This window comes from Calypte anna, chromosome 3, assembly GCF_003957555.1.
Source record: "Calypte anna isolate BGI_N300 chromosome 3, bCalAnn1_v1.p, whole genome shotgun sequence".
Classification (NCBI taxonomy): Eukaryota; Metazoa; Chordata; class Aves; order Apodiformes; family Trochilidae; genus Calypte; species Calypte anna.
The window spans coordinates 1,996,594-2,023,673 of NC_044246.1; the positions used below are offsets into that span (position 1 = coordinate 1,996,594).

The following is a 27,080-nucleotide window of genomic DNA, read 5'->3' on the forward strand; positions in this document are numbered from 1 at the left end:
TTTTTTCTTTTCCACTTTAAACTGTGAAATCTGATTTCTCATGGAGAGAGAAACAGGGGGGAAAAGTTTGTTTTCCCCTGGAGCTGGCTGGCTGCTTCTGTTTTAACAACTGCCATCCCCATCAGCAGTCTGTAGCCCTGGTCAGTGTGTAAACTGGATTTAAAAGTGTGTTACAAGTTTTTTAACCAATTTCGTGATTTCTTCAGTGTGCTCAGGGATAGAAGCAGCATTCTTCATCCCAGCAGAGAAACACTCAGTGGTCAGGCAGTGACTGCATTTCATCTTGTGTGCCTGCAGCAATCTTGGAATCCTGATTTTGAAACCAGTTCTGCCTTAAATCTCCATCTGGAATAACCCAAGAGGCAGATTTTTGTTTCAGTGTACACAGAATAAAAAGTTCTTGATATGAAGTCAGCAGGATGCTGGTTGGATAGAAGGAATCCTCTTGCACTGAATGTTGAAACAAGTTGCTAGAGTAGTTAAATTGGGATTATTTTAAGGGCTTCCAAGTTGCTTAATTTCAGTAATTAGTGGCATGTTCTTCCCATAATAGGCTTCATAAAACAACAAAGGAAGAACTCTCAGGCATTAATTCTCTCAATCTGGCCAGAGCAGAACAGATCAGAGGATTGAATGAGTGTGACTGGGAAGGTAGCAAGAGTGGGTGGATTGGGTTTTCTTTCTATTCCTATCTTGTTGATGCTTACTAAAAAATCTCAGACATTTCTCAATGGTGTCTTTTACCAGCATAAAAATTAAAATTCTGGTTTTTTCCTTTGGCTGAGGAAGAGGAAGAAGTCCAGCAGACTTAAAATTTTCTTAGCATTAACTGGATAGAATCTGAAATCAGAAGAAGAGAAAACTAAGAATAGATTTGGGTTCTTCTACCCTCCATAATAGTAAAAGGTTGGCTTTTAATGCTGATATGAAAGTGCCTTAAATTTGAAGAATGTAAGTGTCAGATTCACAGTTATTGCTCTTACATTTATTCAACTATTGCTTTCCTGAGTGCTTCAAAAATGCTGTAATAAAAGAAACTGCAGCAGCTGGTCAAGAGGTGGCCCTGAGAAAGACAACCCTGAAACTCCTCATCTTTGATTGTTTTTTCCCTGGGATGTGACAAAACTGTTGGTTTTAGTAACATGTTGGGAGAATGCCTCTGCCTGGCAGAGCCTTTCCTGTTCAGCCTCAGTGGACTCCTCAGGGTTGGGATGGAGCTGGTAAAATGCAGGTTGGTGATGGTCTGGAGATGGGTGAAATGTGCTCAGAGATCATAACAAAAAAGAAGTCATTCCTACTGACTGTTTTTCTTCCTTCTACCCACTGTGGAAAAAAAAAAATCTACTCTTTCCTAGTGATCTGTGCTCCTGGAAATATCCAACAAACTTATCATTTGATAATTCTGTGGGGTTTTATTAGTTTGCAAGGGTTTGTAGATAAAATCTGTACTGATTCACAGGTTTTAATATGAAAATTAGATACCATGCCTTGCCCTTTCCTCACCAAATATTCTTAATTACCAAATGCCTGATCATCACACTTTTACTGCTGCCACTGGAAGAGATGATTGGACTTGGATTGGAATGGGCTGCCCAGGGAAGTAGTGGATTCTCCGTGTCTGGAGATCTTTCCAAAGAGCCTGGATGTGGCACTGAGTGCCATGGGCTGGGAACCACGGGGGGAGTGGATCAAGGGTTGGACTTGATGATCTCTGAGCTCCCTTCCAACCCAGCCAGTTCTAGGATTCTATGACTTGAAGCTCAGGTTATACACAAGTGGCACTGGAATGCTCAGCACCTGCTTCTTCTTGGGACAGACTGCATCACTTTGGTGATACTGGGTGCCTGCACTCACTTGGAGTAAAAAATCAGAACCAAAGGAGAGCAGTCAGGGAGGATACAAAAATGTTAGGTCCTTGGGTAACCCTGTGTTTGATCCTTTTTCCCACTTAATGACAGGTGAAATGTGTTCAGTGCATTATTTCTGATGAAACAGGGGGTGAGTAGCCATGAAATAGATGTTCTACAGGCCTGCCAGGAGGGAGCAGAAATGCTGCACATCAGCTCCTTCACCTGAGTTTGCTGTCAGGGTGTGTTTGGAGACTCCTCTGAGCCACCATGTAGTAAACATGTATGCTAAATGCCTACATACCAGAGAAAACAACTTGATTTTGAAACTACTGCTAGCTGCCAGAATACTCTAAACAGTGTTATAGTTGTTCAGGTTTTATTTTTGGTGTGGGGTTTTCTTGTTGTCTTTTTTATTATAAGTGGGAAAACACCTCACAGCATTTCTTAGGCTGAATGCTCGGATGGTTATTTTCATTTAAATTAAAATTCTCCAGCTTCAGATCTGATCCAAAAGGATGTTCTTCCTTCTGGAGGTGTTGGATGTTTTCTTCCAGCAATATTCCTGCAGCTTTATGAGCTTTTGCAATAGGTGGATGGAAATGGAGCTGGGAGGAGTGGTCGGGCATGGGGAACAGTCCTGCTTTTTGTTGAGGTCGTGTGCAGAATTTGGTTGCTTTAACCCCGAAAGATGTTTTGATGTTAAAAGCTGCCTGACTCCAACCACACTGTGGTTCAAGTTTTTATGAAATCCAGATGATCTGGAAGCAGCGTGTGCATGCAGTTTACTTTAAAAATATATCACTTTTTGGGGAGCTTTCACATGGGATTTTTTATTTTTTTTTTTAGCCATCTGAGGGCCAGCACGTTGCTTCCTGTTTAATTTGGAGGGGTTTTTTGTCTTTTGTGCAGAAGAGCTCCCTTTTTGGGTTTTTGGGTTTGGTTTTTTTTTTTTCCTAGCAGTTTTCAAAGTTTAATAAAGCCTCCCAAGGAAATGGCAGTGGGAGCAGCAGAACGCATTACGTAAGGCTCTGAATATTGTATTGGTTCTAGCTGGTGTTGATAAATGCTCCACTGTGTCATAGCATCCAGCTCCCAGTTATCTTGATGGGTATCTTGGAAAATCCAGCAGACTAGAGCAGTAGCTGCTGTTTGAGGGCTGAAAGAGAAGTGGAGAATTGTTCTTTTTCTTTCAAGGATCTGTAGTCCCGGAGATCAAAATGTGGTTTTCTGTTGTTGGAAGAACAGAATCCGTGGTAAGTCTGTTCAGGTTTCTGTTGGGACTCTCTCTCTGTATTATTTTTTTTTTTTTCCTCTGAAGTTTTAAATGCTCTCCCTGTCCTTTTTCCTGCTCTCTTGCTTGTTTAAACCTGCCAGTAGTTATTTGTTCCTGTAGCAACCAAGTTAATACAGCATGCAGTTAAATCTAGGCAGATCTTCCCAGCTAACTTTTCTAAAACCCAGAAGGAAAGAACTAATTTTTTAGCTTCTTCTTCTTCTTCTGCCCTTCTCAAATTCGTCGAAGTGACTATTAATATTTAAAGTTTCAGGTGTGGTAGCTGCTGTTGGACTGTGGCAGAGCATGAAGAGCATGACCTGTGATCTGTTTACTTGTCATATGAGTTGGCTTTAATCCAGGCTCCTTGAAAAAGTCTTTTTTCCCTTAATATTAAGTCCTAGAAGATGAACTGAAACTGACAGCCCAATTTTTGAAGATTTTTAATTCTTTGTAGGTGCTTCTGAGAAGGTCAGGAGATGCAAATTCATTGCAGTCAGGATACAGAATAGTGCATTTAAATTATGTTTGGGTTCCTCCTGTGCAAAATAAAGGATTCTCACGTTCTGCAAGGATGACAGGGAAGGTTCTGGTGGGGAACTTTTGCATGCTGGTTGTATTCATTAGGATGCTGTGATCTGGTTCTTTACAGTGTGGCTCACTCCTTCCTGCTCCTCAGTCATCTTTTATTAATACAACAAAAAAAGTGACCTTAAAATAGATACAAGTGCCTTAAAATATACAAGGTACTTGTGTGTGTGGCCCTACTGGGGTGTAAATAAAACTGTATTTTCTCAGGTTTTTTAATTAGCCAGGTTAAACATTTTTAGGCTGAGGTGGTTCTAAGGTGTTGCTGTTTTAGCAGAAGCATTTCCCACACCTGAGTATGTCAGTTCAGCAATAAATATCCTGGGCAAGGGGGTTACTTTTTTAAGAGCAAGTGTGTGGCATCATTGCCAAATAATACAAATTATTTCTGGCTGTCTTGTTCTTAAAGTTCAATTGAATCATTCTAAGTTGCTTTATTTTCTAAAGCCTTGCTCCTCATTTTATATTTAACAATCAATTTAAGGTGCTGAGTTTTATGTGGGTTGGAGACTCCCAGGAATGTCAGTTTTAATGTGAATATTTTCTGGAGGTTTGTACTGCAAATACCTTGTGATATATGTGGAAGGGACAGGCTTAAACATCCCTTTAATATATTTTTTCCCAGAATTGGAAATGAGGTTTATATTTAGCAATACTGGTAACCTTATAGACAAATTTGATTCTCTTTAACCTGCCTTTGCAAAGAGAGCTGAAGGAAACATTTTTAATAAATAAATGTCCTTAAATAAGGACATTTTTTGCCTTTTCCTCCCAGCATCAGTTCATTGAAATGTTTAAGTAGCTTTAGGACTTGTTCTGTCTTGGTTTGGTTTCATGTTCAGTACTAATTCACAGCAGCAGCCTGAACTACTGGTGTTGCTTTAACAGGGTTCTGAGGAGGAACTTGAATTCAAAGTGTAGGATTAAATTGTCATTTCCAGCACAGATTTCTCAGTCTCTCAAGAATGAGAATGTATAACCTGCCAGTTCTGTCCTCATTATCAACAAATAAGTAGTTCTGTGGTAGCAACTTGCCTGTTTTTGTTGATTCAGGGTTTCCAGACTGATTTTTAGTTAAATTTTGATACCCTGTAGATGTTCTCTAAACTTTTGCAAGTGCTTTCACATGCTGGAATCAAGCTCAGATTTATGCCAACCCCCTGTGAGTTTTCTTCTTGGTAGCTCTGAAACCACAGCTTTTGTGTGGTTTTGTCTTTTTTATTATTATTATTATTCACTTTTGTTTAGATTGATACTGCAAATGGATCACCCAGACACTTGCATCTAATGCCTTCTGGAACAAAATGGGGTTTAAAATCCATGTGCTGATACTTCTTGGGTGCAGGCACTTGATAGCCTGGAAAACACTTCAGCTGGAATTCCTCCACCAAGAGGCTGCTATCACTGCTGGCATGCAAAAAACTAACAAAAATGCATTTTAGTACATGTTAGTACAGCAATTGGAGAAGAGATTTAGGTGCTGAATATTAAGTGATCTTGTGCAAAGTGGTTCTGGGTTGAGCTGGATCCATCTGAACCTGCAGAGCAGCATCATGGGGGAGGGGTTGGCATTAATTTGTCCTTAGCTACAGAGCCAAGAGTGATATTTTATATTTTATTTTATATTTTATTTTATATTTTATTTTATATATTATTTTTATTTTTATTTTTTAGAAAAAGTGCAGAGATGTGGAGGGTTTTTTCCCCAAAGTAGGCTGCCCATTGTGTCTTGCCTGTGAAGTTCTATCCCCAGACCTGGTTCAGAGCTGCCTTCCCAGGGAACAGTGTTCCAGGATCTGCAATGCAACTTGATGTTGGTCCATAACTAAGCACAGATCACAGAGCATTCCCAGCAAATATTCCTTCAGCAGTGAACTCTTATGTGTGGAAACAGAAGTCAAGCATTCTGTTCTTTCAGCTCCACAAAAGATTTTCTCCTCTAAAACAAAAGAGAAGGGGAATCAAATCATGTGTTTGATTTCTTGTGTCAAAGCTAAATGCAGTGTCTGGTTGCAGGATTTCTAAAGACAGAAAAAGATTCCTTTTCAGAAAGGTGAAGAAAGACTGAGTAAAACTTGCTGAGTCTCTCAGGGATGTCAGACATGGAGCATTTTCCCTTTACCTTTCCTGTTTCTTGAGAGCAAGATGAGAACCCAGGTGGGGAGGAACTGTTGGGTGCTTGATTCCAGCCTCTGAATTTCTGAGACTTCAGGCCAGTGGCTTTGGCAGAGTCATTGAGGTTGGGTTGGGTTTCATCAAAGATAGATTTTAGAAGCACTGACGTTCCAAAAGGTGAGAGAAATCTTTTCAAATTGATGGTTTTCTGTCTGGCAGAGGAGGCAAGAGAGCTGCTGTGCCTTAAGGAGGCTTCTGAATACCAGAACTTGGGCTTTGGTGATTTTTGGTTGGTTGTTTTAATCCATATTCCACTGAAAAGAACAACAAAACTCTGCAGTCCTTTCTTTGAGGCTGTTTGTAAATCAAACTTCTGGGTGTAAACTTTCTAGGTTCTTGGATGCTTCAGAGTCCCACGAAACTGCTTTTTTTTTTCTCTCTGAATAGTAAGACAGTTTTTTCCCATCTGTTCTCCCACTGATGCATCTTGAAGCTACAACAGAACTGTTCATACCTGTTAAACTCTCCATCTGTGTCTGAATAATATTTTTATCACCAAAGTTGGGATCCCCACCAGCTGCTGTAACCTCAGCTAGCAGACAGGTTTCACACACACCAGGCTGCTTCACCTCTTCTGGGAAGGATTTTGTCTTAAAGACACATTTGCAAAGCTTTGAGGCACCTGAAACCTTTCCTTCCTTGACAAAGTAAGGTTTTGGGGTTTTCTTTTTCTCATCCTCAAGGCCAGAGAAGTTTGTCCTTATTAGAGACAGGAGCAGTAGCTACAGAGTTGTTTTTTTCTTATTCCTCTGGGCTGACAGCAAGTAGCTCAGTGAGTCAAAATGTTTTGTGTTTGGTACAGAAAGGAGATAAAATAGAATCACATCCAGACAGAGCCCGCAGGATGCTGCAGCTTTAGGGAATGGGAGTGTCTGGGGGAGCAGAAACCTTCCCTTTCCCTCTGCCTTTCCCTCTGCCTTTCCCTCTGCCTTTCCCTCTGCCTGTCCCCTCTGCCTGTCCCCTCTGCCTGTCCCCTCTGCCTGTCCCCTCTGCCTGTCCCCTCTGCCTGTCCCTCTGCCTGTCCCTCTGCCTGTCCCTCTGCCTGTCCCTCTGCCTGTCCCCTCTGCCTGTCCCTCTGCCTGTCCCCTCTGCCTGTCCCCTCTGCCTGTCCCTCTGCCTGTCCCTCTGCCTGTCCCTCTGCCTGTCCCTCTGCCTGTCCCTCTGCCTTTCCCTCTGCCTTTCCCTCTGCCTTTCCCTCTGCCTGTCCCCTCTGCCTGTCCCTCTGCCTGTCCCCTCTGCCTGTCCCCTCTGCCTGTCCCTCTGCCTGTCCCCTCTGCCTGTCCCTCTGCCTGTCCCCTCTGCCTGTCCCTCTGCCTGTCCCTCTGCCTGTCCCCTCTGCCTGTCCCCTCTGCCTGTCCCCTCTCCTCTCCCCTCTCCTCTCCCTCTCCTCTCCCCTCTCCTCTCCCCCTTTCCTCTCCCCTTTCCTCTCCCCTTTCCTCTCCCCTTTCCTCTCCCTTTCCTCTCCCCTTTCCTCTCCCCTTTCCTCTCCCCTTTCCTCTCCCCTTTCCTCTCCCCTTTCCTCTCCCCTTTCCTCTCCCCTTTCCTCTCCCCTTTCCTCTCCCCTTTCCTCTCCCCTCTCTCCTCCTGGAGAGAACACTTGTACCTTGGTGTTCTTGAAAGTGCTTACAAGCTCAGGTTATTTACAAGTTTCTGGAGTAATTACTCACTGGGGAGGTCAGACTGAGACTTGATTCTGTTGCATGAACTTGCCTTTAAGGCTGTTTATAAAAACTTAAGAGATCTCTGTAAACTCCAGAGGCTGCAATCAGAGAATTAGCCCTGATAAAAATCAGTAATACCTACTCTGGGTGTAGGCAGATAAAAGATTTCAGGCCTGATGGCTCTTATCAGGCTTGGTAGTTACATTTCTGTCTTGTTTTGTTTAAACAGAGTTGCAGGGGTTCATTCTGGTCTTCAGCAGTTTCATTTTGAGAAAAATACAACAGAAACTTAAGCAAAAAAAGCCTGACAGTGTCATTCTTGAGCTGTGACAGGATGCAAGGTCCTAATATTCCAGCAAGGTTTATTTGACTTCTTTATATCCACACCTGAGTGTTAAAATGAAATCTTAAATTTAAGGTTGGCATAATTACACAGCATCCAAGAAAGTCTTGGAAATTACTTGGATTTTAAGAAATGGTTTATGGGAACCACTGAAGTGTTTGGTACCTGGAGCCACTTACCCTGGAATATTATTTTGGAAAGGTTGGTACCTGTATGGCACCTTTTTGTGGATTCAGTCAAAGTGTAGCTGGAGAGTGAAGATACCTGCACTTCAGGGGTGCTTTTCTTATTCTTATATATATGAAGCTTGAAACTCTTTAAATAATAATGTATTTAGGACTGAAATCTTTGGATCCATATTGAAAGATCATTAGGAAGACTTCCTTGCATTTGGTGGGAAGAAAAGTAGGGTTTTAATACATGAAGCATGTAAAAAATACTTGTTCTTAAAGTGTATTTTCTTTTTCTTTAATGAAATGGGATTCTGCCAGTCTCTGTTGGAAGCCATTCCTCACTCCTCTGCTCCTGGAGTGATAAACAAAGTAGATGAAGCTGAGCAGGTATGGGCAAACAGTGGTTTAGAACAAGTAACAACAAGACTTTAATGGTAATTTTCTGGAGCATTACTGGTTTGGTGAGGTGCTTTACCTCCAGATACGTTTTGCAGATGCATAAGTTTGTCTCATGGTTTAACTCTGCAATATTATTATTTATTTTTTTTTTCATTCCTAATGACTGGAACAAGTATTTTTGCTGTAGTTTTCATAGGTCTAAGTCTAATGATAGATACTGAACTAATGAAGTCATCACCCAGACCTGCTCAGACTGCAGGAATGTGCCTGAATTTGGGTTTTTTGTGGTCCAGCTGAGCTGGTTGTGGGCCATGGTGTTTGGGGAGGTGAGCAGATAACTGCTTAAGAGGTTACCACCTCACCAGTGGAACCCCATTCCCACTCCCATCCCTTCCCACTGGGATACTGGGGGTACCACCTCACCAGTGGAACCCCATTCCCACTCCCATCCCTTCCCACTGGGATACTGGGGGTACCACCTCACCAGTGGAACCCCATTCCCACTCCCATCCCTTCCCACTGGGATACTGGGGGTACCACCTCACCAGTGGAACCCCATTCCCACTCTCATCCCTTCCCACTGGGATACTGGGGGTACCACCTCACCAGTGGAACCCCATTCCCACTGGGATACTGGGGGTACCACCTCACCAGTGGAACCCCATTCCCACTCCCATCCCTTCCCACTGGGATACTGGGGGGGCTGCCTGGTGTCTCAGCACACGGGATGGGATGGATGGGATGGGATGGGATGGGATGGGATGGGATGGGATGGGATGGGATGGGTGTTTCTCCTGGGAACCCAGCTGTGTGCTGGTGCTCACTGGAAGGAGCTGCCTCTTGTTTCCACCATCTGCTTGTCCTGGCAGATACCAGGTGGGAAGGAGGAGCAGGCAGGGTTTCTTCTCCTTGCTTTTCATGCTTCTGTGGTGACTGAATCACCAGCTCGTGGGCTTAGCTGGGAGGTTGCCATTGGGGAAGGACTCATATCTGATGTTCCTGTTCTGCTTTCCATCTGTCATGCTCCCATTTCATGGCTTTTGTAAGGGATGGGAGCCAGACTTTCCTCTGTGGGTTACTGGCAAGGGAGCCTTGCAAAACTCCTCTTGTGACATAGCAACAAAATCTCTTCTCCTTAAATATTGTCTCGTTTTTATTCATTTGTTGCTCCCAGAGTTTTGTGAGCCCTCAGTTTTGCTTTCCTCTGATAAAAGTGTTTGTTTCTTTTTTTTTTTCCAGCTCAAGGTACTTTCTTTCATTTCCTCCTTCATTGGTCTGATTACTCCACAGAAGTGTCTGTAATGATTTAAAATGCCTCCTCTTTTATTTTTATAGTGCTTGGAGTCAGTTTGGAAGCAGATGTGCTAAGTTTTGGATGCAGCCCTGTTAGAGCAAGGAGGCTCTAGCATAAAAAACCCTCTCTGAAAACAGAGACTGCTGTACACTGCTGTGTGCTCTGAGAGGTGGCCCAGAGGATGAGCAGATGGGATGGAAAATGACTTTTTTCTTGTTAGGCTGAGGTCAGATTCCACCAGATTCCACCAGCCAGCTCTGTCCTTTGGTTTCTTTAAGCATGGAAATCTTTGTTGTCAAGCAAAGAATCCTACCAGGCTAAAAAGTGGCAAATGCCCACAGGGAGAGCAGGTAGGACATTTGTGCCTGCCCTACATCTTAGTTAGCTGAGCATATTTTTAAATATATTTTTTTTTATGCATTGCATGGATGATTGACTGTGTTGGATCATCTTTGTTTCCCTTCTCTCCTCCTGCTCCCAGTGGATTTCCAGATGTTTTTGAGATCACGGTGTGTGCGACTTGGAGAGTGGGAATCCCAAAAATAAACCCAGTGTTTGGGGGGGTTGTTACTTTCTTCACCTTCCAGCTGCTCTTTCAATGAGGGAATCAAGTCTTAGACATCTTCTTTCATTTCCTCCCTCATGTCAGAACTTAAAGTTTCAGCAGCATTGTAGAGCTTTAAGTGTCACCGACCAGGGGTGCCCAAGTTGCTCTTCAGCTTTGGGAATTGCCAAAGTTTTCTAATCTTTCAGGTCCTTCAGTCAATTAATGTCTTCATTTACTCAGTAAATTATTTACTAAATTCTTTTGTACCTAGCAATGTGTCCTGGATACTAGTTTGGTTTTTTCTGGTTGTCCTACTACTTATTTTGAGGAGATTTAGAAATAAATGTTTGCAGAATTCATGTTACTTATTAATTCCCAAAGTATACACCCTTAACAAGTACTTGTTCTGTATTAATAGGGAATGGATGTTTATAAAACCATATATGTGTATATATATTTAATTTATATTTTACATGTAAAAATGTTTTAAGTTGTGACTCGGGTGAGATTTTAATGCTGATTTTTTTTGTTGGCTCCAAGAGATGGAGAGGTTTTTTGGAAGAGCTGAAAGCTCTGACATTTTGAGATCAGGCTCTCTGGATGCATGATATCCATTGGGGTTTTGGGGGTATTTTTGATTCTGTGTGATGGGGGACTGGTAAAACATCCTCTGAAAGAAATGACTAATGCTATTTTTTCTCTCTTACACGTGTATTTTATAAAAGATTCAATTTTTAGGGACTAGTGTGGGCAAACTGCTGTTTAGTGTTTTGGGATGGAGTTGCAGAAGTTACACACCTGGGTATTTGGGAGCTGAGCTGCAATGTTCATTTCATCTGCAGACTTTGCATGCAGAAGATTCAGGAGCAGTTCCTATGCTGGCTCTGCCCAGATATTCCAGGAGCTCCTTTGCCAATTCAAATCCAAAATCACCAGAAAAAAAGAAATGTTTTGCTATTAGAGGTTGGAATGTAGCTGAGCACTTCTGAGCACACAATAACACAGGGCCTAATGAGTACCACCTGAGTAATTTGAGGAATTTAAATTTATTATTTCAAATTTTATTTAATATTCAGTTAGATTTGTGTGGACTGCACACCCTATGAGCAGCCCTGTGCAACACCCACCCATCCTCAGCTTCCAACTGTTGAATAAAATCAGGAAGCTTCTCAGTTTGATTTCCTTGCTTTTATTTTTACCCTCAGGTTGTAAATTCAGGCTCCAGCTTGTAAAAATTTTCTGGCCATGTTTTTGTTCCAGGATAAGTACTATTTAGGACTAGGCTGCCAGGACAAAAATCAAGGTAACTCACCCTCTTTTTGAGGGTCCCCCACTGGAGACTGTTACACACTGAGTGTGGGACATGCAATAACACCAGAGCTAAGTGAAATAGAGCTTCTGGTGAGTTTTAATTTCTGTATTTATTGATAGTGTCTGACTTACCCTCTTGAGTAGCAGTCCTTTTATTCTTGCTCTGTTTCTTGGAGCTTTCTCCTTGTTGATTTATGTTTTACAAGGTAGGCTGATGACTCAAGTGTTTTCCCATTCTTGTCTTCATTTAGAGGTAGGATAAAGACCTGAGTTACCATTCTAAGGAGTCTTCTGTGTACAGAAGTATCCTGTGCTTCCCTCCCAAGGAGGATCAGAAGATCTGTTAAAATTCCACCTTAATAGGACAAATATCAGTCAGGCTTTTTCATTCCTATCAGACCCCAAACTGGCCTTTTTCCTGCTTATTTTTCTGAAAGGAAGAGTCAGGAATTGTTCATCTTTTAAACCTAAGAAAAATCTACCTGTGTTTCTACCATGCTTGTGAACTTCTATATTAACAACCCCATGCAGCGCTACAGAGTGGCTGGAGAGCAGCCAGGCAGAGAGGGACCTGGGAGTCTGGATTGCCAGGAAGGTGACCATGAGCCAGCAGTGTGCCCAGGTGGCCAAGAAGGCCAATGGCATCCTGGGCTGGCTCAGGAAGAGCGTGGCCAGCAGGTCCAGGGAAGGGATTCTGCCCCTGTGCTCAGCTCTGGGGAGGCCACAGCTTGAGTCCTGTGTCCAGTTCTGGGCCCCTCAGGAAGTTCAGGAAGGAGCTTGAGGTGCTGGAGCAGGTCCAGAGAAGAGCAAGGAGGCTGTGAAGGGATCCAGCACAAGTGCTGTGAGGAAGGGCTGAGGGAGCTGGGGGTGTTGAGGGCTGGAGAAGAGGAGGCTCAGGGGAGACCTCATCACTCTCTCCAACTCCCTGAAAGGAGGTTGGAGCCAGGGGGGGTTGGGCTCTTTTCCCAGGCAACTCTCAGCAAGACAAGAGGGCACAAAAGGTCTCAAGTTGTGCCAGGGGAGGTTTAGGTTGGAGATTCGAAAGAATTTCTTTCTGGAGAGGGTGATCAGGCATTGGAATGGGCTGCCCAGGGAAGTAGTGGATTCTCCGTGTCTGGAGATCTTTCCAAAGAGCCTGGATGTGGCACTGAGTGCCATGGGCTGGGAACTGCAGCGGGAGTGGATCAAGGGTTGGACTTGATGAGCTCTGAGGTCCCTTCCAACCCAGCCCATTCTAGGATTCTATGATTTTAATTAGCAGTACAAGAAGAGCTCCAACTCAGTGGGTGTAACATATTTCAGTTTAAACACTGCTCAAGGACTTCCCAGAGGGCCATAGCATAACCAGCCTCATGCTTCACTCTTTGGTGAACAGTGTGTTTTTTAAACCAATATTTAAACCATTTTAAATTCCTAAATACTATTTGAAATCACCTATTGATTTGTAAAGCACCTTTGAGCAGTGTCAGCCAGGTGATCTGGAGCCTGTTGATCACTTTTGATGGAATTATTGCTGTCATTTTGCTGAAGTGCAGATTTCCAGTTGAAAACTGTGGCTGAGAAGTGTGGCTGCTCATTTGGAAGCAATGCAGAACTAGCAGAAGGTTTTTTTGGTTATACACCTTGAAAAATATTCCTTAAAATTACTATTTAAGGGAAATTATTGTTCATATTTTTCTTAAAAGGTGTCATTTCACTTTGGGGTTGTGGGAAAACAATTATTCAGTTGTGGAAGAAAAACAGATTGGTAGCACTGGGCAGTTTACTGCTATGGGTGAGGCTTTTTTTTTCTTTCAGGATTTTTTATAATATTTTTTGAAAAATAGCTGTCAAGGTTTGGGAATCTTGTTTATATAGAGACAAGAAAATGTGCTCTAGGGGAATTAATTCTGGGGGTATAAACCATCTTGTTGTGCTCACTTTTATTCCTGCTTTCCAGTAATCATTAATTTCTCTCCAGTTGTGTTCTTCTCTTTGGACTGACAGCTGTACAGGTGCACAAGCTTTGGTTATTCAGGACTGGAAAAAATAAAAGGAACTGAAAAGAATATTTACAGTGACTGATACTCCCAAATCCTTGCTCTGTTGTGGTCGTGGGGGAAGAGTTGCAGTTATGTTGACCTCTGCATTCCTTTGGAAAAAAGCAAGTTAATAAGTAGTTAACAAATAAATGTTTTCAGTTACCCTGAAGCTTAGGGTAAAAGTTTAGGGAAGATGATGAGTGAACTTTGAGGTTGCTCACTGAGAGCTCTTCCCAAGGATAAATGGGAGCAGATGGGAAGGCATGGGAAGTGGGCAGAGAAGGAACTCATTTCTCCTCATAACATGTGAGGAGATGATGAAGATGTCACTTGGGATGTCATCTGAAGGGAGATTTATTTGACATCATTTTTACTTGTTGAAAATTCCATAGTTTTGTATTAAGTGGGATGACTTGGAGCTAACACATCTGCTGTAGGCTTGGTAAAAGCCTTAAAAAAGAAGGAACAAAGTAAAATGTAAACTCCTTCTCAGGATCATGAAAAATTAAGGGTTAGAGTATAAGAACAGTTGTGCTCAGAGCAAAACTCCATCTGATCTGGTGTCCCCCAGCTGTGGGGTGTTTAGCCAGAGAACAGAACACAAGTGGAAGGTGGTTCCTCCCAGTTTCTAGCTTTCTGTAATGCCAGAATTTCTATCTCTTTGTTCATGTTTACACTTAGGAACAAAACTACTGTAGATGCCAGGCAGTTTCCCAATTTAATGATGAAGTCCTATGGAAAATGCATGTTTGGTCGGTTTGGGGTTTGTTTTTTATATCTATATATTTTTAAGGGGTGAGTTTTGGTGGGTTTTTTTTGTTATGGGTTGGTTTTTTGTTTGTCTGCTTGAGGGTTTTTTTGGAGGGGGCTGTTGCCCCCTAAAACTAAAGAGTTTTAGCTTTTTTTTTTTTTTCAATATACTAGCTGATAGGCTGAATAAGAAAGCTTTGTCTGTTGGCTGATTAGAGAGATGATGAATAATCCAATCTGTGCCACCCATAATCCATAGACCTTCACTTCCTCAGTTGTTGCTGAGCTGAGGAGTCCTCTCCAGGAAGGAATTCCATATTTCTCATCATCCTTGTTATCCTCTGAAACTCAGAATAAGAAGAATTATCAACAGTTTTCTAAATGTGAACCTTTTAGATGTGTGCTGGCCATGGTGGCTGCTGGTTTTTCCATCAGTTCTGTTGCCTTCCAGGTCACTGAGCTGATGTGTCAAGACAGCTCTGCAAGCAGTGACTAAAAAGTTCTTTATCAGGATGTTAAAGGCAGTTTAGAAACTGTTGCATGATTATTTGTGCAGTTGCAGACCACAGCACATATTGCAGGCTTACACAGAAGGCTTCAACTTCATTATTATGCTCTAATAATCATAACCAGGAATAAGAAGAGTAATATGTATGGATATGGTGTGTATGGAGTACCAGACTCAGTCCCTTGGTTCATATATTCCCTGTTCCAAGTGGCAGTGCTGTGCCAAGACTCACTGGTTTTTACCCAAGCTTTGACTGTATCAGGCAGATCTTTGATTTACTGGACCCCAGGGGGATGGGATTCTTGCTGCTGCCCTTTGAAGTTAGGACTGAATAAAAGCAGCATCACTCCCAAGTGGCTTCAGAGTACAGAAACCAAATCAGCTTAATTATCAGTTCCCAGCAAGAGGAGGAAACTCATTCTGCTGGCAGTGCCTCTGTGGGGACCAGTCCCTTACAAGAGTGGAGCAGAATATCAGGTTTTGGACCAGTGAAATACATTTTCCCCCATTATTGCTCCAGCTCTCAGCATCGTGTGGGCCTTTTCCATTTTGTTTTTAGCTTACCTGATGTATTTTCTGGATGGCAAACACTCCTCTTGTTGTTTGCCCTTTTTCTGGAACCCGTGGTGAACAGCACATTGATTTAGGGCTTCTCTAGCTCTTCCATTCCTTGTGAAAATCATTTCCTGACCCTTGTTGAAGCAGTTGGTAATACACAAGGATGAATTCCTTCTTCTGCTGCATTGTCCTGGAAGTTTGGGCGTTCCATCAGCCAGGTCATCCTTCCCCATGTGCTTCGTGGTTGCTTTGAGGGGAGGAAACAAACAGAGATCTGTGAAGCATGGTTTAATTTTTCATTCTGTTTATCCCAGTTTGCATTTTTCATAACTTTTAACTGATTTTTCTGCCGTAAAGTTAAAAATATTCTGTGGTTACCTTGATGTTGCTTTAAAACCCCTTACAAACCAAACAGCCAAAAAAGAAACTAAGCTTTTTAAATTGCCCTTATCTTCTTTCCAGACAAAGAAAGTGTCCTTGCTTCACTTATTTATTGTGGGCTTTTGCCTTTGTTTTATTATGGGTTTTTTTTTTCCTCTAAGTGCAGTTTAAGCAATTATGAAACATTTGGGCATGTAGAATATTAATCTGGAATTATGAGACTCAAAGTAATTCCTTTTTTTGTGTGTGTGTGTGGTTTTTGATTAAACATTTGGGATTAACTGAAGATTTAATGAATAAAAATGAGGTCATTTACCTGCCTAGAAAACCATCTAGAACACTTTGAATAATCTTCACCTTGATAGTTCTTTGACTTTATTAGAATGGTGGGAGCAAGGAATGCATTTGCTGGCAAAACATGGGGGTGGAGGGAAGAGTTGGAAAAGCTGGAGGGAAGAAGAGGAGGAGGAAGTTGCAGAGTCATTAATAAAGCACCTTGGGAGGTTGTTTGAGGAACCTAGTGTTGGATTTAAATGCTCAGCTGGTAAATTAGCACTCCTCTGCCTTGGCCAGAGCAGGTACTGAGTAATTGTCTTGCAGTGTGAGGGATAATTCCAAGGTTTGTGATGCTAACACTGATCTGAGTGGTGCCTTGTGAAGTGGAGCATGTGGATGAGGCAGCAGCATGGCTTGGGGAGATGCTTGTGTTCTCCTTGTCTTGATGCTCTTGGTTGTCTAGCCAGAAGTTCACTGTCAGCAGTCCCCTGGGATACTTGGAGCAGATGTTTTATGAACAAAATGGCATGGGTTTGCAGGAGGATTAAATGTTGGCTTCTAGCCACGCTTGCAGGTTCAAGAGGCCTAATATTAGAATTTTCTTTTGACATTAAATTAATGTAACTCCTTTCTGAATAATTGTTTTTTAATAATTGGTGGGGGTTTTTTTTCCAGTTTGGGAACGTAATGACAAGTAATGAGAACTTAGAGATTTACATCTCCATGCAGAAGTCTTATTACCACTTGTGGCATGCTTAAGACATCAAATATAAATGTAATAAATTAACTTTTCTTTCTCTGTAGGGTGCTGGTCAAGACAAACTTGGAATATATGTCAAGTCTGTTGTGAAAGGAGGTGCTGCAGATGTGGTTAGTAATATTCTTACCCATCAGAAGTTCAAAGGTAGAAAGACCCTTTGGCAATGCTTTTAAATCCTTGGCTTGCTCCTAAGTGTGAATAATTGTTTGTTTGAGGAATTGTTTGAATTTAGACTGAATTTCCCTCTCTCTTGGCTGTGTGAGCAGGATGGTCGTCTGGCTGCAGGGGATCAGCTGCTCAGTGTGGATGGACGAAGCTTGGTGGGGCTGTCCCAGGAAAGGTACCAAAAAACAAGATAAAATAATAAAAAGATAAAATAAGAATTTACTGTAAAGGGCTGAAGATCATGGGTTTTACAAGTTAGGCTTGGGCTTGGCTTTTTGTAACTGCTCACTGATAACCTGAGGAAGACGTTGAGCTGTTGGTGTAGTGTTTTCTGGATGAGATTGTCTTAAACATGTGGACTTTAGCTTAGAGCAAAAGTTATTTAGCTCTAATTTTAAATATTTTGCCTTCTGACCTTTAACTGCTGAAGCTGTAAGTAGCACTTGCCTCTAGGTGCTGTCTGTTTAATAATCATATCTTCTAGTTGTAATATTCCAGTATTTTTTGCAGAGATTTGATGATTAAGAGGGTGTTTTGTCAGACAAAAGATGAGCAGACCAAATGTGAGGAATCATGGCATATAAACTGATTAAAAGGAGAACAACACCTGAATTTATTTGCTTTGGCTTTTATTGCAGGGCAGCAGAACTTATGACTAGGACAGGTTCTGTAGTAACACTGGAAGTAGCAAAACAAGGAGCAATTTACCATGGTCTGGCAACCCTGCTTAATCAGCCATCCCCAATGATGCAAAGAGGTAAGAATGCTGATGTTATCTGTGATTTTATGAATTTTATAGTGCAGAAAATAGAATAATAAACAGTAGATTGATAAATATTATGTAATATTAAATCAAAAAATACAATATCACCAAAGAAAGCATTTTCTTTCTTATCCAGAGTTGATCATAGAATTATTAAGGTTGGAAAAGATCTCTGAGATCATCAAACCCAACCCATGCCAACCAAATCATGTCCTGAAGTGCCACTCTACGTGGGTTTTTGAACACATTTTAAAATATTGCTCGAAATTATGCTGGTTAAATCATTAAGAAATGTCTTGCATATCTGTCTTTTAAAGAACCTAAATTACATGTTTAAATACAGTTCTGTTTTGAAGTAATTTTTTTTTTAAGAACTGGAATACAATGAGTACAAAGAGAGTTAAAATTCAATGGCTTTTTGATCCTTTTTATTAAAGCTTCTCTCCTCTTGACATATGACTTCTGGTCAGAGAGGGACATGTCATTATCAAGAGGAAAATAAATAGAAAAAGAAACCCCTGGAACATGCTTTACCATTGATTTTTAATTTTTTTTTCTTTTAAAACTAGAATTATTGAAACATTTCTTCTTAACTTCCTGTGTCTGATCATATGATGATCTGGGATTTTTCTCCAGTGTTTTATTTTACCATCCTACTTCAGGGAACTGTAAAAAGTCTTAATTAAAAGAATGTTATTAAGAAAAAAATTGTAAAGGAAGATCAGGGTGGCACTAGAGTGTAGAAGAGAATGGGTTAAAAGACTAAATCCTTATTATCTCAGTTTACACCAGCACTCCAGATGCCATATGCCTCTGGGAGTCAGCAGGAGACTTCCCAGTAAAGCACTTTTAGCTTTTTCCAATGTTTTTGGGAAGAAAGAGCTTTTCCAAATCCCAGTAAACCTGTCCAGTCCATACAGGATTGTGTAGCTGAAGAGGTAAAGATTTTAAAAACAGAGCATTTCCTTTCCTGGGAGCTGCTTTGTAATGATAAATTCTTGATGATGATAAATGAAGGGAGCTGTGGTTTGAGGTAGTAGTTGGTAGGAGTGAAAGGGGGAAAATCCCTCTCCAACTGTTACAGTTTCTGACCGCCGTGGCTCAGGTAAACCTCGACCAAAGAGTGAAGGTTTTGAGCTGTATAATAATTCCACCCAAAATGGGTCACCTGAGAGCCCTCAGCTGCCCTGGACGGAGTACAGTGAACCAAAGAAGCTGCCAGGGGATGAGAGATTAATGAAGAACAGAGCTGATCATCGTTCCAGCCCCAATGTAGCAAGTAAGTAAAATTATCCTTCTTCAGGGGTAGTGCCTCCTCCCTGAGTTTTGGAGGCTGTTGAATTAAAAAAAAAAAAAGGGGGGAGGATTGTTTTTAAAAATGGCTCAGGTTTCAGATGTTAATGTAGCAGCAACATTTGGAGCCAGCCTCTTGTAAGAAGTATTCAAAGGAAAAAAAATCCTTGCTTTGTGAATACTATTATTTGATGAAGTTATGTAAATGATTATTAATAGTCATGTAAATGTTTCCTTTAACTTTCCAACAGATCAGCCTCCAAGTCCTGGGGGAAAGAATGCTTATGCATCTGGAACTACCACCAAAATAACCTCAGTCTCTACTGGAAATCTTTGTACAGAGGTTAGAAGTGGCAAGCAGAATGCTGGCCAGTAAACTTTTCTTACTTATCAATAGCCTCAGTGTGCTGGAGCCAAACCAGTGCCTTGCTTAACCAGTTGAACATCATACTGGTGCTAGTGAGTGGGTGGGGGTTTTGCTTGCTACAGCTAATGAAAGAATGAGACATCTTGGAGTGATTTGGTTAGCTTTTCTTCATGAAGCTGTCCTTGTGATTTCTTAGGTTTGGACAAGGTTGCATACTTGTTCTCAGACCAGAAAACCATGAGTCATAACCACAGTTATGTTTGATAGTAGACAATCTCTTTATCTCCTGTTCCAGACAAATAATCCTCTTGCAAGCCAAAGGAAAAACATTTGGAAAATGCATGTTTTAAAATAATATTGCATACAGATCCCTCTGATTAGAAAATTTTACCTTGTGTTCTTTCTACCTTTTCCAGGAGCAGACTCTGCCCCCACGGCCTGAAGCTTATCCCATCCCAACCCAGACCTACACCAGGGAGTATTTCACATTCCCAGCTTCCAAGTCCCAGGATCGAATGGGGCCAGCTCAGAGTCAGTGGCCAAACTATGAGGAAAAACCCCAGGTCCAAGCAGAAAGCAATCACTCAATCAATACCACCATGCAGGTGAGGAGTCATTTCTTTCAGATAAGAAAGAAACCAACCAAACAAAACCAACCAAACAAAAAAACAGAAATAAATTTTCTTCCACTCCCCCACTACTGAAGACATTTTGGCAAAACACTCAGCTCTCCATAATCTCTGAGCTGTTGACATCAAACTAACCCATAGTTGCTGAGGGGAGCAACTATACTCCTGCCAAGATTGCCTTGGGTTCAGAAACCCTGCTCTGTTGTTGTTTTTTTTTTTTATTCCTTGTTATCATGTTCAGTAGTCCTGTTATCTGGGATGTTTTAATCCCTCTTTAGAGGTAATGGGGTGGAGATGGTAGCAGAGTTCCTTGTAAAATGGTTTGTGGCTTTCTGAAAAGCAAACTAAATCCTTCAGTTTTCCAAGGTTTATGTGAAAAAGAATCTCTTTGTCTGCAGGGTGCATTGTTTAAGTGACAAAGTGAAGTATTAAAAATGAAATGTAGCAGTGTTTTGAGACCCATCCAAGGGCTTCACCTGCAGCACGTTCCCTGCTCTCAGCTAATAGATGTAACTTGATTTTTTTCTTTTGTTTTTGTCAGAGTGCAGCTGCTTCTTGACCTGAAATGAATTTACCCCCACTGTACCTTTATAAATTAAAAAAATAGTGTTGTTCTGCTCCTTGTAAGTGAGGACTTTGCTCAAATCCATGCAGGAAATTAAATCTAGATCTACCAAATACAGTCACTGGACCATCTTTTTCTCTAATCCACCAGGGACTCAGAAATATGGAAGGACTTGTTTGGGTTTTTTTTCTTCTTTCTGTTCCTTAATTTGTGATAAAAGCACAGCCTTACAGCATGTTTTTGCTTTTGGAAAAGCAATGTCCTGTAAATTAACTTGCACTTGTGTCACAGAAGCAAAGTAATGATTGGTGATTGATTGCTCAAGTAACTCAATTGAGTTAAAAGTCAATTGAAGAAAAGCTTAGAGCTTTTTTTCCCAGTATTATCAGATACAAAATCCCAATCATTTCAGCTGTTAAGAAAATAGATGGTCTACCTAGAGGAGGATGAAGGAGAATGCTGCAAGTTAAATGACTGTGCCAAAAAGCTATGGAAATATTTTGCTAAATTTCCATGTTTAACTCCTTCACATTTCATGATTTCATCTCACCTCATCCTGGCTGCATAATTAACACCTAAGCTCTCTCTGTCTGTGGTGAGGAGGGTGATACCTCTAGAGGATGGTTGCTGCCCTTAATGGGATGAATTTCTACCTGGACGTGCATCTCTCCCTTGCACAAGATAAGCTTAAATAAAGCTTAGCTGAGGTGGTTAACACTGGTGAGATGAATGCCATCTGTTGAAGTTGCTGGCAGATACTGAATCTGAGCTGTCAAGTTAAGACTAAATGAAGTAAAGAAAATAATTTTCATAAAGCAAACAGCTCCAAGCTTCAGCTCCTTACAAGCATTGAAAGTGTACACAGTTTCTCCCTGCCATACAATAGCTCTTTTAAGGGGAAAAGTAGGGGAAAATAGACTTTTTTAAAAAAAAAAAAGTATCCTTTTAATCTTTACAGTGAGAACTGGGCTTGTAAAAAAACCAGAAAAGCTGCCCTAAGCTACTGGCTCATGTGAAATGCCCATTTCTGTTCTGCAGGCTTTAGCAAACTGTTTGGCTAGGTGCATCTTTACAGCAAATCTAACACAAATAGCTGTGTGTTCAGCTCTGCTGGACTAATAGAGCGTAAAAAACACACTTGTTCATCTCAAAGAAGGCATTCTGTGGAGGTCAGGCTTCAGGTCACTGATGGAGGGCAGAGGAGTTTGCATTGTTGGTCCTCTCTCAGTTGTTGGTAATTGGTACAGGACGTGCTCGGGAGTTCCAGACGTTCAGAGGATGAGTATTTGCCTCAAGAAAATCATTAACAGATTTCCTAAGCCTAATTGCTGGTTCAGTATTCCTTTTCAGGTTTTACAGTGCAGTGAGACCCTAAGCTTGTATTTAAAAAAAACAAACCAAACCAAAAACAAAAAACAAGCCCCAGAAGTGGAGATTGATACCCCCAGAGCAAGTAGAATTGGACCTGAGTGCCCAGGTTGCACCCCTCTGACTGGGGCTGTCATAATGAGAGCTTTCTCTCTGCCTTCCCAGTAGGAAAAATGTTCATCCAAGCCAGCTGGAAGCTGGCTGGCAGAGCTGGTGTGTCTGAGCTGCTGTCCCAAGCTGCCAGAGTTCTGGTGCTTGCATGGGGGGAAACGGGTGTCAGGGATAGTCCTGGGAAATTGTGTGAGCTGGGGAAGGCTCCACCTTAAGCTCTGCTTTGCATTCATCCTTCCTGCCAGTCTGGGTTTCCAGGCATTGCAGAGGTTGCAAGGTCTTTCATGGCTAGAAGGAGTTAAAAGGGCTGAAAAGGACATTTTATTGTTGGTTTTGGGAAAGTTCCTGGGCATGGAACGCTCGAAGTGATTACCTTCAGTAATAAGAATGTGGTTTGTGAGCCATTTGCAAATATGTTTAATATAGATGGGCTATGAAACACATGCCTTGTTTAATTTTTTCCAGCGTGTGGCTCGTTCCCAGGAAGAACTCCGAGATAAAGTTTTCCAGCCAGAGAGGAACCGTTTGGAAGTTGTTATACGGAAGGATGTCGAGTACATCGATCGGAAGTCGGACAGCGAGCAGTGGATGAACTCATCCGTGGATTCTAGCACATCTAGCCAAGAACACCTGAACCACTCATCCAAACCCGTCTCTCCTGGTTCTTGTTTAACTAAAAGTGGACCTGGCCGGTGGAAAACTCCAGCCAGTAGCCAGCCAACTCCAGTGGCCATCTCCCAGCCCATCCGAACGGATCTTCCCCCTCCGCCGCCGCCTCCCCCGGTGCATTATGCAGCTGAGTTTGATGAGCTACAAATGGATTTGCCTCTGCCTCCCCCTCCTCCTCCAAACCAGGCAGGAGCCCAAGCATCTTCTCAGGTGGCTGCTGCTGAGCGTAAGAAAAGAGAAGAGCATCAGAGGTGGTATGAGAAGGAAAAGGCGCGTCTGGAGGAAGAACGAGAGAGGAAACGCCGTGAGCAGGAGAGAAAACTGGGCCAGATGCGTTCCCAGCCACTGCTCCCTCCTCAGCCTGTTGTTCCCCCTGTTTCCCTTCAGCAAGTGAAGTCAGAAAAACCTTCCACTCTGCAGAGGCCTCAGGAAACTGTCATTCGAGAGCTGCAGCCCCAGCAGCAGCCTCGGACTATTGAGCGGAGGGACCTGCAGTACATTACTATCAGCAAGGAAGAGCTGTCCTCTAGTGACAGCCTCTCCCCAGATCCCTGGAAAAGGGATGCTAAGGAGAAACTGGAGAAGCAGCAACAAATGCACATCGTGGACATGCTGAGTAAAGAGATTCAGGAGCTCCAGAACAAACCTGATCGTACAGCAGAGGAGAACGACCGCCTGCGGAAACTGATGCTGGAGTGGCAGTTCCAGAAGAGGCTTCAGGAGTCGAAGCAGAAGGATGAAGATGATGATGAAGAGGAGGATGATGATGTGGATACCATGCTCATCATGCAGCGACTGGAGGCAGAAAGAAGAGCAAGGGTAAAAAGGGATAATCCTCTCTAAATGAAATTGGGGGAATGTGTATCCTGGTGGGTTCTCTGCCCCTGAATATCTTGGTGTCCTTAGAGGGTAAAGGGGGGGTGAAGCTTCTGGAGTTTTAAGATTGCTGCCTTAGAGTGGCTTTACCAGTTGAGTGAAATGTTAGCAAATCAGCATCACTGCCTGTTCCTGGCAGTGGAATTTACTTTTCTGCTTGTGGGGAAAGAAATTCCCTTGGAATATAGGAATAGAAGGGATCTTGCCACGTAGCTGGAGTGGGATTTGAAGGAATTTGCAGGAATTTGACAGGAAAGCAAGCAAAAATGTGAAATTACAAAAGAATGGGCAACAAAAATACCGTGTGGGGTTTTTTCCTTTCCCCTCCCCTCTTGCCCCCCAGCATATTTCCCCTAAGTGTTGTTGGAGCTGAGCACAGCCAGGGAATGCATGCTTTTCCAGGGAACTGAGCACCTCATCAAGGCACTCAGCATTAGGCTGGGCCAGGTGGCTTGGGATCCATCCCTTTGGGGCTACAGCTCCTACAGACCTGGTCTGTGCATGGCAGTTTAATCCTTATCTGACAAGTTTGGCTTGGCCCAACCTTCACTGCTGTGAAAATTGTTATTCCAGCTCATAAGATAATGCAGCTGAGTGGTGGGGTGAAGTTTTTATCACTCTGCTAACAGCTGTCATCTCACAGCATCTGTTAGACCTGTTGTTAGCTGGGGAAACCATTTCTGCAGGAAAACTTGTTTTCTGGATAAGAACACAGATACCAACAGCTCTGCTTTGGCAGGCTTAAAAAAAAAAAAGACTTGCTTTGTGGTATGCTGTCTTCTGGTTGTTAATCTTGAAAAGTTGACTTCATTCTGTGATAAGCAATTTTTAATTCTTAAGAAATGTTTGGCCAGAGTTATTCTGACAGTCAGAAATAGCTGTTGGCTTGAGTAGTAATTGGAGCCCAGGATTGTTTTGGCAGCTTCATTTCTTACACTCACTCTGCTTATATTTGCTGCAGTCTGCATTCCTATTCTGGTTTTTTTTTTTTCCTTGTGGCTAACTTTATTACTGTGTAAAACAATAGATACCTCAAACTTGGAAACTGAAGAAAGGAAATGCTAAATATATCTTTGGCAAACAGGTTGCTTTGGAGCCCAGCATTGCTAACATGTAATTTGTACACATAAGCAGTTAGCTATGGACATAAAAAAATCCATGTAAAACTGTCATTGGAACAAAGATTGTCTTTAAAATGTTACTGTACAAGACTAAAAGAGCCACGTGTGATGGAAAGCCAGCTGCATTGCACAACTTTATCAGGCTTCTCTGCAAGTGCTGGATTTAAAATAAGAGTTGGGCCTCAAGTTCTTTCAGCATTTTGGAACACTTTTAAGCCAAAAAAAGTTGTCTTGAGCTGTGGTAATGGTTATGTTTTGCTTACATTTCACTGTCTCTCCTACTAGAGATGCAATACGTAGCATCACTGGAGAAATACCAAGGTTTTGGATGGGTTAAACCAACACCAGTAAAAAATTTTAATTATTTGCTTGTTTCATTGCTGCATTTCAGGATTATGTCAGTTCAGTTCCTCGTTCTAAAGCAGCTGACTTACCAAATAAAAAAAAAATGCTTTTGAAATAGCACAAGTCTAACTAATCTTTATTTTCACTGTGCATCTTTCTTTTTTCCCCCCTTTCTTATTACCTGCAGCAGACTGCTGTGCCAGCAATCTCTGTTCTAGATTTGGTATGTTTGTTTCTTTCTCTTCAATATCTCTTTCCCATTTCAATCCCTGATGTTACTAATAACACACTGTGTGCTTTGGATGATGATTTGGCATCTTTGGGTGTGCAGAAATCATTGTGAAACAGTAAGCACTTAACTGCTAAGCATGCATTTGAATATTTCCAGCTGTGGTGACTTCTTCCCCTGTGTTTCCTTCCTTCCTTTCCTTCCTTTCCTTCCTTTCCTTCCTTTCCTTCCTTTCCTTCCTTTCCTTCCTTTCCTTCCTTTCCTTCCTTTCCTTCCTTTCCTTCCTTTCCTTCCTTCCTTCCTTCCTTTCCTTCCTTTCCTTCCTTCCTTTCCTTCCTTCCTTCCCTTCCTTCCTTTCCTTCCTTCCTTTCCTTCCTTCCTTCCCTTCCTTCCTTCCCTTCCTTCCTTCCCTTCCTTCCTTTCCTTCCTTCCTTCCCTTCCTTCCTTCCTTCCTTCCTTCCTTCCTTTCCTTCCTTCCTTCCTTCCTTCCTTCCTTCCTTCCTTCCTTCCTTCCTTCCTTCCTTCCTTCCTTCCTTCCTTCCTTCCTTCCTTCCTTCCTTCCTTCCTTCCTTCCTTCCTTCCTTCCTTCCTTCCTTCCTTCCTTCCTTCCTTCCTTCCTTCCTTCCTTCCTTCCTTCCTTCCCTTCCTTCCTTCCCTTCCTTCCTTCCCTTCCTTCCTTTCCTTCCTTTCCGTTGTTGTGTTCTGCTTGCAAGCTAGATTTGTTTGTCTGATAGAAAACTGTGTATTTGGTGTGCAGTTGTGTGTATAAAAATCTTACTGAGCACTTGGAATGAACAAGCTGTGAGGTAAGATTTCCAACCTTCCCTTCCCCACCCCTGCAGTCTTTAGAAGAGCTCTGGCAATACCATTTCTTTCCAATCTGAAGTGAAATTGTCCTGAGAACCTACCCAGGACTACATGGTGGTAGTTTGCAGGTTTTATCACTCAAGAAAAAATGGGTTGTAAGTGCAGGAATTAATTCTGAGCAAGGATTTCCAAGTAGGTCAGGTAAACATGCAATGACTGTTTCCATATAATTCAGTTTCAATTGGTTAATACCATTCTCTTGCATCTAAAATGTGACAGTTTCAAATTGCAGCAGTAATTGCTATGACTCAAACTAATTCTGGATTTTATTGCTGTCATTGGAAATGGATCCATGGAAAAAGAGTTCTGTAGCATTCTAGAGGAGAAATAGATCCCCTGCAAAGTGCATTTCTGCATCCTGAGTCTTCCAGTTGGAAAGAAGGGTAATGCTTGCAAATCCTGTTAGTGTAATTAATTTCCACTGCTGAAAAAAACCTGTGAAGGTGGCTGTTAAATACATTGATTTGGCTATTCAGCACTGCTTTAGTTTTGAAAAAAATCATCTTTTAAAATGCATACTTCAGATAGTCTGCCTGATGTGCTGGGTTTGGATCTGTGTGGTAGGTTCAGCAGTTGATAGGAGGGAAACAGAGTAAGGCTGTCAGCTTCCTGAATTCATGACTCAGGGATATTTCAGACCTTGGTATCTCAATATTTTTTCTTATTACTACTCCTGTTTTGATTTTTGCTTAAGCTTTGGTCCCTGGAGCTGTGTCTGGATAGATAAAGGGCTTTCTGCCACCAGAGGTTGTGAAGGCAGACAGGATCATCAGCTTTAAAAATGGATTAGACAGATTCAGAGCCATCACACCTACAGACAGTTACTCAGAGGATTACACCTGGG

The 27,080-nt window shown here is 42.0% G+C and overlaps 1 protein-coding gene across 5 annotated transcripts in view; it reads left to right on the plus strand.

Moving 5' to 3' along the window:
* The window catches only part of AFDN (afadin, adherens junction formation factor), a 117,603-nt gene that overhangs the window by 75,239 nt on the left and 15,284 nt on the right, over positions 1 to 27,080 (plus strand). For all 5 annotated transcript variants that reach the window (XM_030446594.1, XM_030446596.1, XM_030446597.1 and 2 more), the window contains 7 exons: positions 16,913 to 16,978; positions 17,135 to 17,208; positions 17,672 to 17,790; positions 18,881 to 19,075; positions 19,341 to 19,432; positions 19,873 to 20,061; positions 22,595 to 23,617. In XM_030446594.1, coding sequence (XP_030302454.1) covers positions 16,913 to 16,978; positions 17,135 to 17,208; positions 17,672 to 17,790; positions 18,881 to 19,075; positions 19,341 to 19,432; positions 19,873 to 20,061; positions 22,595 to 23,617 — 1,758 coding nt within the window. The remainder of the gene's footprint in view (positions 1 to 16,912; positions 16,979 to 17,134; positions 17,209 to 17,671; positions 17,791 to 18,880; positions 19,076 to 19,340; positions 19,433 to 19,872; positions 20,062 to 22,594; positions 23,618 to 27,080) is intronic.